The sequence below is a fragment of the Anomaloglossus baeobatrachus genome, chromosome 1, assembly GCF_048569485.1.
Source record: "Anomaloglossus baeobatrachus isolate aAnoBae1 chromosome 1, aAnoBae1.hap1, whole genome shotgun sequence".
Taxonomy (NCBI): Eukaryota; Metazoa; Chordata; class Amphibia; order Anura; family Aromobatidae; genus Anomaloglossus; species Anomaloglossus baeobatrachus.
The window spans coordinates 148,123,211-148,135,710 of NC_134353.1; the positions used below are offsets into that span (position 1 = coordinate 148,123,211).

The 12,500-nt window shown below is 41.4% G+C and overlaps 1 protein-coding gene across 9 annotated transcripts in view; it reads left to right on the forward strand.

The window, feature by feature from the left end:
• Positions 1–12,500, forward strand: part of FAT1 (FAT atypical cadherin 1) — a 323,107-nt gene that overhangs the window by 268,299 nt on the left and 42,308 nt on the right. For all 9 annotated transcript variants that reach the window (XR_012753986.1, XM_075347113.1, XM_075347116.1 and 6 more), the window contains 3 exons: positions 3,931–4,068; positions 4,242–4,385; positions 7,727–7,924. Coding sequence is in view for 8 of the 9 variants with exons in the window: in XM_075347113.1 (XP_075203228.1) it covers positions 3,931–4,068; positions 4,242–4,385; positions 7,727–7,924 (480 nt within the window). In the remaining variant the exon portion in view is untranslated. The remainder of the gene's footprint in view (positions 1–3,930; positions 4,069–4,241; positions 4,386–7,726; positions 7,925–12,500) is intronic.

Sequence of the window (12,500 nt, forward strand, 5' to 3'; positions counted from 1 at the left end):
TGCATCTTGTTCTATCATCTTTTCTTTCACCACCTTTTCGACACGGTTCTCCATAGATTAATGTTAAATGACATTACTGTCACTTTCTAATTATTAGTTGGTGCCTCATTTATTTCGCGTGGCAGCTTACTTATTAATAATGCCTATGACTTGCACTAATGTCAAACCTTACACCATTATTTCACATCAGGTTGAGACACCAGTTAGAAAAAGTTTAATATCTACTAACCCCAAGTATTTTATCTTAAGTTTTATGTATAATATGATTAGTATTTTTTAGTTTTTAAAGGGAAGCTGTGAGGTGCAATATGCACACAGAACCAAGAGCAGTTCTGGGTGCATATTGCTAATCCCTGCCTAACTGTCCCAGCCGATAGTAGCATAGATAAATAGATCTTTAAAAAAAAGTATTTCTAAACATTTTTTATCATATGCTAATGAGGCCAGCGACTAGTTGCATGGGTATTACTTCCCCTGGCTAGTCTGCCCCCTTAGTACGCCCACAGGGGTGTGGTAATATGCTAACAAGCTAATGAATGTGCAGTGTCAGAGGCATGATAGCTCTCACCTATCGGCTGCCACCGCTGATTTTCAGCTCAGTGCGCATGATCAGAAGTCCTGGACTTCCGGTCATGCGTACTATGAAGCTGGGTGTATGAGTCTTGGCTTCATATTGGTGTAGTGCGCATGACCGGAAGGCAGGGGACGTTCTGATCTTGCGCACTGAGCTGAAAACCAATGGTGGCAGATGAGGTGTGAGCGACCATGCCGCTGACGCTGCACATTCATTAGCAAGTTAGCACACCAACAGGGCCGAGGGCCGTACTTGCATGCTAAGGGGGCCAACTATCCAAGGGAACGAACGCCCTTGCATCTAGTACCTGGCCTCATTAGCATATGATAAAGAGATCTTTAGGAAAATTATTTCTAAATACCTTCTATCTATGCTTCTAGATACAGGGACGGTTAGGCAGGGATTAGCAATATATACCCAGAACTGCTTTTGGTTCTGGGTGCATATTGCACCTGACAGGTTCCCTTTAAGTTTGAAGGTAAACATAAGTCCAACAAATTCTTCTTTAAACTACCATATTCATCCAGAGGAAGGGAAAAACCCCATGTAGAAGATGCCAATTACCTCATATTAGGGGAAAAATTCCTTCCCAACTCCACACACGGCACTCAGACTAGTTCCCTGGATCAACGTATCATCACAGAATCTAGCACCCATTACCTGTAATTGTTTTTTAGAAAATCATCCAGGCCTTCCTTGTGCTTTTTTTAGTGGCTCAATCACTACAGTATCATGTGGCAGAAAGTTCTATAGTGTCACTGCTCTTCGAGTAAAGAATCTTAATCTGTGTTTATGATTAAACCTTCTTTCCTATAGATGTAGTAGGTGCCCCCTTGTCCCTGTTGCAGGCCTAGGTGTAAAGAGATCATTAGAAATGTCCCTGTACTGTCCCCTTGTATATTTCTACATTGTAATAAGATCGTCCCTAAGCCTTAATTTTTACAAACTAAATAATCCCAAGTTTGATAACCTATCTGGATATTGCTGTCCACCCATTCTCTTTAAAGCACACGAATCACCAGGATTTTCCTATATAACCTAAAGTCAGTGCTATACTGGCACTATCAGGCTAATTCGATACATGCCTTTAATTGTCACCTCGCAGATGTATAGTTTTTGAAACACAAGCAAGTAAAGTTTGGAAATAAGGAGCAGCTTTTTGATTGGCAGTAGCTGCGGATCAGCTAATAGCTGGGGTGGGTTTTGATAATGATTCCCGCCCCCTGCCTGTCCATCCTTCCCCTGTTATTTATGCTAATTCTATTATAGAATTGTTTTACTAATGTAGTGGCTAGAAGGACTTTGACATCATACTTATGTGACCAGATGGGGCTGGGCCTCAGCCAACAGAAAAATAATGCTGCTTCCTGTTATCAGCTATGTTGGCTGGTCACATGGTTATGACATCAGCAAGGTCCTTCTAGCCACTTTGATTTAGCGACAACCGTTAGTAAAAACGCTTTATAATAGAATTAGCATAATTAAAGGATAGGGGGCGAAACAGGCAGGGGGGCGGGAATCACTATGAATACCCACCCCAGCTATTTGCTGATCGGCAGCTGCTGCCAATCAAAAAGCTGTTTATTTTGCAAACCTTACTTCTATTTCAAAACCTAAACATTCTAGCTGACCACTGCAGGTATGTATAGAATCATAAATAAACAATTTGTGTCGGTTGCTTACCCAATGTAGCTGCAATTAGCAAAGCAAGATATGGTCTCAAAAGTAACGTGGTAACAATTTAAAATGTAACTTTTAATAGTTAATGCACTTATGTTTGCTCTATTTGATTCTGACAATACTGCTCGTTTTTTGCAGCCCTTGGTTTCTTGACCACAGTCCCCTGATGACTAAGTGAATTAAGAAACGCGTTGAGAGGTCTAAGCACAAACTAAGGTCAGAGTGTTGCCATTTGAGGGGTATTGTGAGGCTGAAGGGTCTGCCCCCCCCCCTCTATTGGACAACCTTTTGCATTATTTATTTACCACAGCAGGACCTAACTATTGGTCCTAGTGACTGTTTTGAGCACTGTATATTGAAGTGTGGTATATCTCTGTGTGCATATTAGGGTGACAACTCTGTCTGGTCACCTTATTTTTACGGTTACGGTGGGTGACTTTCCTACCGTGCCTGTGTCCTAATTTGGTAATAGTAGGAGCCTGTTTCGGGCCCTAGTCATTTAGGTTGGTTTTACAACCTTTTATGTTGTGTGGTCAAAAATTTCTTTTATTATAAACTATTAAAAGTTACATTTTAAATTGTTACCACGTTACTTTTGAGACCATATCTTGCTTTGCGTATGTATAGAATCGCCTGATAGTGCCAGTATAGCACTGGCTTTAGTTTATATAGGAAAATCCTGGTGGTTGGTGCGCTTTAATATCCTTGGTTGCTCTTCTCTTCACTTGCTCTAGTTCAGTTATTTACTTCTTAGAATACTTTGTACAATTTTGGACTCCAATGTATAAGTGTGGCTGCACTAGTGACTTGTATAGAGGCAAAACTATGTTCATGCCTTGAGCATTCATGTCTCTTTTAACGCTTCCCATGATTTTATTTTCCTTGGCAGCAGCTACCTGGCATTAGTCACTAACGTTGAGTTTGCTGTCCACCCTTTCGCTCAAGTCTTTTTTTCATTGACAGTTTTACCCAGCGTTTTACAATGTAGTACATAATTAGACATTTTATTTCCATTGCTCAACTGCATGACCTTACATTTATCTACATTAAGCTATTAGATATTAGGGATGTTTTATGAAAACCTCAATATGACTACCTACCTTCAAGGCTTGTGTAGGAATCTAGCGGTTTTGAAAAAGACCTACAAGCTGGGGCTTAGGAAGGAGGAAGCCCTGGAGATATAGTTTTGTCAAGTTTTTTTTTTGGTGGAAGAATGCGGGCACATAATGTCATTACAGTAATTTCATACAATAACTCTGAGAGAAGTGTGATATTTATCAGCCTTTATTGTCAGTTTCATGCACAAATATTGTTAGGTGGGGCTGAGAAGCTGTAATTTAACACATTTTTTTGCATCATGAAAATTATCATTACTGCATTATAATAATTATAGCCTCAGGATTTATATCTCAACCTCTAGTTTATCTGGCAAGATTTCATGGAAGCATGTATCACTTCCCTTTTCGAGAACAATCGAGCAGGATGTTACATTGTATTATGTTCCTTCGGGCACTTTTTCTGTTCAGTTGGTTGAGTTTATGAAGGTAACACGGAATCTATTGAAATAAATCTGCTGGGAGCTCATCTAATAAGTTAAAACTGGGACATGAGGAAGAATTATTTCAAAAATGTTCACTACCAGAGTCCGCTCCAAATGAGAATGTGCTTTTATCTAGGTTGTTGCAGACGATGCCGATGGACCTTTGAACAGCCACATCCGCTACGCAATTACTGATGGCAATCTGGGGAATACCTTCATCATTGATCCTGGAAGAGGGGAAGTTAAAGTGAATAAACTTTTAGATAGAGAGAAGGTAAGTCTTGATGCATTTTTTTTTCTCCCAAACGTCTTCCTAAAGCATTTTTACTCCACCAGCATTAATTTAATTATGGTAATTGCTTCCGAGTTTAACAAGTACCATATTCTGTATGTTACATAATGTTTTCATAATGGCTTTTAAGATCAATTTTGATATTTTTTTTTCAGATTTCTGGTTACACTTTAACTATTAAGGCAGAAGACAATGGCAATCCACCCAGAATGAACACCACAAGAGTTAACATTGATGTCTCAGATGTCAATGACAACCCTCCTGTGTTCTCGAAGGAGAATTACAGCCTTATTATTCAGGTAAGTGTCAGATTATGGTATTTTTCTAGCCTTCTGATCATGAAATTATTCTACGACGCGATTAACCGTTAGAAGAAGCACTGAATGCAGTTAATTCACACACAAAAAAAAATAACAAAGATTTCTACATAATCTCCAGTTTTTCTTTGATTTTATTTTGTCATATATTACAGGTAAAACAGAGGAATATACAGTACTATGGAAAAGTTTTAGGAAGGTGTGGGGAAAAAATGCTTTTTAACACTACTTTCCAAAGTAGAAATGTTAATAGATTATTTTAATAAATTAACAATCATGAGTGAACAAAAGAGAAATCTAAACCAAATCAATATCTGGTGCTGGTGTGACTACCCTTTGCCTTCAAAACCGCATCATTTCTTCTGGGTACACCTGTATGAAGTCAGGGATTTTGAATAACTAACCATTGATCTCTATTGATCATCATTTTCATATGTAGTTTGAAGCTTAAGGGCCCGTTACACGCTACGATATATCTAACGATATGTCGTCATCACGTCGTTAGTGACGCACTTCCGGCATCGTTTGACATATTGTAGCGTGTGACAGCTACGAACGACTGTGAACGAGCAAAAAATACTCACCTTATCGTTGCTCGTTGACACATCGCTCATTTTCAAAAAATCGAACGTCCTTCTGCACGCCGGTTGTTCATTGTTCCCGAGGCAGCACACATCGCTCTGTGTGACACCCCGGGAACGATGAACTGCAGCTTACCTGCGGCCGCCGGCAATGTGGCGGGAAGGAGGAGGCCGGGATGTTACGTCCCGCTCATCTCCACCCCTCCGCTTCTATTGGGCGGCCGCTGTGTGACATCACTGTGATACCGAACGTCCCTCCCCCTTCAGGAAGAGGATGTTGTGCCCGTGTTGCACAAACGATGGGGACGGGTGCGATCGCTTATGCGATCGCACGATAAATCGTCGCATGTAAAGCGGCCTTTAGTCCTTCATTTAAACATAAACTGTGTGTAAGAGGCCTAAAACTGAGTGAGGAACAACCAAACTGTGGTACAAAGGTGAGGTTGGAGAAGATAATAGTAATAATATTCATTTATATAGCACTATTAATTCCACAGCGCTTTACATACATTGGCAACACTGTCCCCATTGGGGCTCACAATCTAAATTCCCTATCAGTATGTTTTTGGAGTGTGGGAGGAAGCCAGAGTACCCGGAGGAAACCCACGCAAACGGGGAGAATATACAAACTCCTTGCAGATGTTGTCCTTAGTGGGACTAGAACCCAGGACCCCAGCGCTGCAAGACTGCAGTGCTAACAACTGAGCCACCGTGCCACCCATGTCATGGATCATACACCATGGAAAAACTGAGCACAGCAACAAAACTAAAGATAGTTCTACTTCATTCGCAAGGTCTATGCTAGGCAACAAACTGCTATTTTACTATATACTGTTCAGACTCTCTTGAAGAAGCCCCTAGAAGTGGCAATAGTAAGGACTGTAGATGCATTGGTCAACCAAGGATATTCATGAAGAGCAGCAGATTGAGAGACACCTCATGCTTCCTTTTGAAATCAAAAGATGTAGAATAGGGACATTGTCAGAACTTGCAGCAATGAGTGGAACCCAGCTACATCCATCTACTCTTTGGAGAAATTGTGGCCAAAATTCTATTGTCTCTACATACAAACAAGGCCAACTCCATTATGTGCGACTTAGCTCAGTTATGTCAGTCCTTCTCATTCTCACTGCCCAGTGTCTGGCTGTGAGACAACTGCCTGTAGCAGAAGCATCCCTGTTATGCTTTGCCTGCCGTAGGGCATAAATCTTTAACTTCTACCCCTTTGCTAAGGAGGATGGTCTTCAGTTAGCCCAAAATTGGAACTGATTGAGGCGATTAAACCTATTATCCTTTGCATTATTTCTATGAGACTGACCATTTCAGGATCATAACTCAAAGGTAGACTAAAAACAATAAGGACAATTCTATTTCTTGTTTAATTTATTAATTTATTTCCTCATTCACTGCTCCTTTGTATAGGAATGGGTTGTAGCATACATAGGTGACATGACCCTTGAATATAATATTATAGAAAGTGTGTTTCTGAATAGAGGCACTGCCTCTGGATTACATAAGGAAACCGTACAGAAACATTAAGCTATTGCCTTGTCTAGTGGCCATTAGCAGCTATAATAATAATTTTTATTTATATAGCGCCAACATATTCATATTCTGAAGCTCATTACAATTAACATGTCCTTCGACAGTACTTGATTAAATTTTGGGGACAGGCATATTATCTAATACGATCAGTCTTCTTTTATCTGTTAGGTTACTTCTATATACGTGTACGTTTCTTCGGCAAGGTTACATTTTTCATTGACTGTTGTAGTAAAATAAATAGCAGAAGACTATCATTCTATTAGCGTTGAATATAAGGCTATGATAAAGGATGCCACAGAGATTACGCTGTATGGTAGATTCATTTTGCATGTCCTGTAATGCACATATTCCCATTTATTCATGGTTATTCCGTAGGGCGCCTGTACTTTCCATGACCTTCCTTATTGTAAATCCTCTTGGCGGTGTCCATTCAGTTCTCTGAGATTTGAAGGCAGACTTATTTTTTGGTTCACATTTTTCAGGGCCTCGTTAGCATAGACTGTATGAATATGTTAAGTATGCAGATGCTGCCCTCCTCCTGAGACCCTGAGCCACCACCTCCAGAATACTTCCTTGAGAAGAGACGTACATCTTTAGAGGGTTACTTTGGCAGCAGATATATCTTTCTTTATGTGTTTTTGTATTCTAATTCCCGAGTCTTCAGAAACCCGAGGCTTTGCTTTGGGCTGTCTATGCTCGTCTTCCTTATTAGACTGAAAATGCCAATGGCTAAGCAAAGTTCTGCCTTTAATTTTTGAGTTCTCGGAAAACTTAAATTAGTATAATAGTTTTCCAGAGTGGCGTCTAACAAACTCTTCAAGTGTCATTAATATAGGATTTCCTGCATATAAGGACGAGCAGCAAAATGGATTTTTTCCATTCTGTCTTCATTCACGCTTTGAAGCCGCGGTTATCCTTCCTGAGACTGTAACAAGCTCATTTATCTATGAGTACATGCAATTCAGGTTGCAGATACAAAGTGTCTTGTGTAATTTTCCTGTTCTTGTCACTTTTTATGTCCGTCGTACAGTCTCATTGGCTCTATGAAGATCCATTCTCCATACCGGTGCTTTTCTGGGCAGTAAAACTGTAAAGTAAAAGCTTGCTTTGCTTCACACACAGCAACTTGTGTCAACCTGTAGACAAATGCATCTAGCTGTGACAGTATCATAATCGTATAAAAATATATCTCTGCAGGAAAATAAGCCGATTGGGTTTAGCGTTCTGCACTTGGTGGTGACTGACAAGGATTCGTCTCACAACGGCCCTCCATTTACGTTCGCCATCCTGAGTGGAAACGAGGATAATACTTTCCAGATTAACCAGCAGGGAGTAATAACGACGGCAGCCGCGCTGAACCGGAAAACCAATGACCACTTTCTACTTCAAATTCAGGTATTCGGGTTACGAGAAGCCTATCTATCTAGACTTGTATGGTAATAGAAATGTAAAAGTAATGTGGCAATAATACAGGAATAGGTTAAAAAGTTGTCCTAAGACAATGGTAAGCGCTTGACCCAAAAAGCTTGCTTATAATTCTGCAGCTGGTTTTTAGGCAAAAACCGCCCCAAAACTTGCCTGGATATATTTAGTAAATTAGAATTGAGATTTTTTCCATAAATGGAAAATCTCACTAATAATAATAATAATATTATATACAGGAATAGTAGGTGCCACCGAGAATTTACATATCAGATGTTTCGCCTTATCTTAAGCTGTGTAAATAACCATGTACTCCCCTCCGTTAAGCATTTTTCTCATTACCTGTCCAATATTGTAAGCAGGAATTATAATGGAGAGAGGTTTATTTATTTATTCTGTCTTTAAAGGGTTATTCCCATTTATGTCCTTTTGGCTGAGATGATAACTGCTTCTAGGTTTCATCAGAGTTAAAAACAGCCGAGTGCAGCTGCGAAACATTGGTAGTGTAATGCCCATAGAAATTAAGAGGAGTTACGGATATAGCATAGAACAATGAGCCATGCGGTTTCCCAACTCGGGAGCTACACCAAAAACACAATAGCTAGTTGTGCGACGCTGTTTCCGTAACTTTAATTGGTTTCAATGGGAGTTACACAAACATTGGTTTCAATGGGAGTTACACATACTGCGCAATGACCTGCTCTCAGGTGTGCGGGACCTAGAAGCAGTTTTTCCCATCCCGGGAGACAATGTAAGGATCAATTCAAAGGGGTTTTCTCTGGTTTCATCTTAAAGAGCACACTGCTGAATCCTGGCTTCCGGTTTGCCTAGTGGCGGTGTGCTCCTAAAGATTGACAGTCCGTACAAGCGGTCGGAACGGTGTGCTCTCCAATACTATAAGCAAAGACTGCTTTACCTCTGTAGCATCAAAGGAGCGCATTAGCACTAAATGATTAAGACAGCATTAGATGAGCACTTACAAGCTCCATTAAAAAAGCTTGTAAGCACTGCACATGCTTGACCACAGCTGGTAGACTTAAAAATAAAAAAATCCATCCCTTCTTGAGAACGGAGAATATTTTTAATAATAAATTAACTGTAAGGTTGCTAGTTTTTTTCAACCACTTTGTAATTAAAATCATTAATGATGTTGACAATAATGACCCATTTGGACCAGCTGCCGTTAAACAACTGCCAATCGGCAGTCATTTACTGTGGCCTGTTCAGAGAAGCTGAGCAAAATCTATGTGCACAGAATGATCGTTAATATGATCGTTCTGTGAGATACCATCATGTTTTTCTGCAGCACATATGTTTACAAAAGACAATGTGCTGCCATGTATTATGATTAAGCGTGCTAGAAAATCAGCTCACCTGATGGAAGAGCATTTTGCTTTTTCATTGGGTGATTATCGACCTATGATCACAAACGAGCATTCCTAGGGACACTTGTTCCAAATTATCAGCCGGTTTAGACTGTCCCTAACTCCAGACAATGAACATAGATTGTTGTCTATTAGATGCACTGAGGACCCTTCATTATTAGGCAGGTTGGGGGTCTCTCAGTCAGGCCCTGCATGTCCAGCTATTACTTAAAGGGAACCTGTCATCAGTTTTTTCCCTATTAAACCAAAAATATGACCTTTTGCAGCTCCTGGGCTGCATTCTAGGAAGGTGCACCTTGTTCCCTTACTCACCTTGCAGACCCCTAAAAGAACTTTATAAATTCTTACCGTTTCCTATGCAAATGAGTTTGGTTGGCCATATGGGCGGGCTCTAAATCGTCTCCTTTCTCCCCCTCCTGCCGCTGTTCGCCGTCCCCTAGGCATGATTTAAATGGATGACGCCGCCTCTGTCTTTGTGCACGCTACTGGAGTCTCGCGCAGGCGCATTTCACTGTGCCCCTATTATGGAGCTGAGCAGAAAGTTTCCCTCGCGCGAGCGCCGGTGATGTAGTTGCGCAGGCGCGAGATTATCGGCGGGTATGAGGATGACGCTGGTGAGGTCATACACAGCGCCGCTCATAATCTCGCACCTGCACAACTACATCACCGGCGCTCGCGTGAGGGAATCTTTATGCTCAGCCCCGCGATAGGTGCACAGCAAAATGCGCCTGCGCGAGACTCCAGCAGCGTGGACGAAGACTGGGACAGCGTCATCCATTTAAATCATGCCTGGGGGACGGCGAACAGCGGCAGGAGGGGGAGACAGGAGATGATTTAGAGCCCGTCCAACCAAACTCATTTGCATAGGAAACGGTAAGATTTTATAAGTTCTTTTAGGGGTCTGCAAGGGGGGGTCAGCAACAAGGTGCACCTTCCTATAATGCAGCCAAGGAGCTGCAGAAGGTGATACTTTTGGTTTAATAGGGAAAAAACTGACCGAGGTCTTAGTCACAGTATCAGTAAATCAAATATACAGAGGGCAACATATAGTGACACAGGTGCCCATGCCACTACGTATAGCTGCTATATGTAGGCTGCATTTTTAGAGCATATTACTGACCAACAATCCTTCTTTTACAATCCAACATCTTAAGAATGAGTGGCGCTCTTGAGACTGTGGTATGCGCCCTAGATCTTTATTATCTGGTCGTGAGCACACACAATACTATTATAGAAGAAAGGCACGCGCACTTGTTGTCTGATGCTTTGTGCTGTTTCACCATTGCTGGATCATATGTCTATAAAGCTCATGCTCTGATTGGTCTGGATTGTGGCCATTAGATATTATTATATATCTTCTTGTCCTTGTATTCTGATGGTATCAACACATTTTATGGGATGACAAAAATAGTATTTATGAGGCATCTCGCACGCTCCAGAACTGTCTGGATAGTATTGTCTACTTATTATATTACTAGTTTTTTCCTACAGTTTTGCCCTTTATTACTAAGCTAAGCTCTGCACTAAGCTGTAGCATTATTAATGTAGAAGATATGCCATGGTAAGTTTATAGAACAGGAAAAATAGAATATTGGGTAGAAAGTTACCGTTGTTCTAGTTCGGCACCCTGCAAAGTCCCATTCTCTGCCCTAATATCCCCAGCTCTCCGTCAGTAAAATCATAAGCATGTCAGAAAATGGAAACTTTGGAAACAATCAGACACATAAGCATTACCCAGCATAGGTGTTGTGTCTAACGCTGTCAATAATGCTGAGACTGCAGGAGGAAGCACAGATGATTTGTGTCACCGCATTCATGACTACAGCCGGTGATCAGAGGAAAGTGACAGAAAGCTAGCAAGAAAGCAGAGGCATAGCAGGCTGGAGACCGCAAACTGGGAGACGGGAGCAGACTGACGCCAAATCTCTATTTTACCATAAGATGAGGAATAGTCAGGAATAAAGATTCTAATCAAGATGTGAATGCTGCCATAATGACCAAAGCTGTCCAGGAGACGCAGACTCGCCAGTCATAAATGCTACAAAGAGGCTTTTTTATTGCTTATACGGCCAAAGACTAATGAGAAAATGTAAAGCGGAGACCGCGGAGGACGTAGAATAATAGATTCAGAAGTGACCTAAAAATGAAAAATACCCAGAGACGACCGGCCACCTCTCCAGACATGTCTGTCTTAGGAAATACTTGTATCGTACAGGATATCACCGTTCTGGGGCATCTTCTATCACAATTGTTTAGTGCTGCTCTTCTGTTATTCCCCCTAGTAATGTATGATTATAGGGGGATTCTCCGAATCCTACTGTGGTTACAGTCTGCCCCATTGTAGAAATTAAAAAAAAAAAGTTGTAAAATACAGGTATCTAACATTGATAATGTCCAATAGTATATTCACCCAAAATTTCTAACTTTCAAGTTTGTATCTTAAATTAAATTCCTAACAGACAAGTGTGAACAGGTGCAAACTGAACGTGCAACGTATTCTAACAAATAAACAGCTTCACTCTGGCACTGGCCCTTATTTGATCTGTGTTTAAATTTTTAAATGTATATTAGGAAGTGGCTCCTCTCCGTCTGCACCAACTACTGTTACAGAGGTCCGGGTCCTCTCTGCCTGCACAAAATACTGTCACGGAGCAAGAGGCTCTTCTTGGTCCGCATTAACTACTCTCACAGAGCAAGTGGCTTCTCTCGGTCTGCACCAACTGCTGTCACAGAGCAAGCGGCTCCTCTTAAGCTGTTTTCACACATCCGTTTTTTGCTGTGCGGCACAATCTAGTGAAAACCGGAAAGAACGGATCCGGCGTGTGTTGCCGCTTGATCCATTCTTTCCCCCATAGACTTGTATTAGCGCCGGAATGTGCCGCATGGCCTTGCGTTGCATCCGGCTTTTGCCGGATCCAGTGTAAATAGCTGATCCGGCGGCCGGATGGAACGCTGCTTGCAGAGTTTTTTGTCTCCGGCGAAAAACCGTATGGCGCTGCATTTGGCGGCGTGAGTTACAATGAATGCCTATGGGCGCCGGATCCGTCATCATCTGGCATATGATGGAATCCAACGACTGATCCGTTTTTTTGAACTGCGCATGCTCAGTAGCACAATGGATCCGTCAAAAAATGGAAGGAACGCATGGGAAAAACTGATGCAAC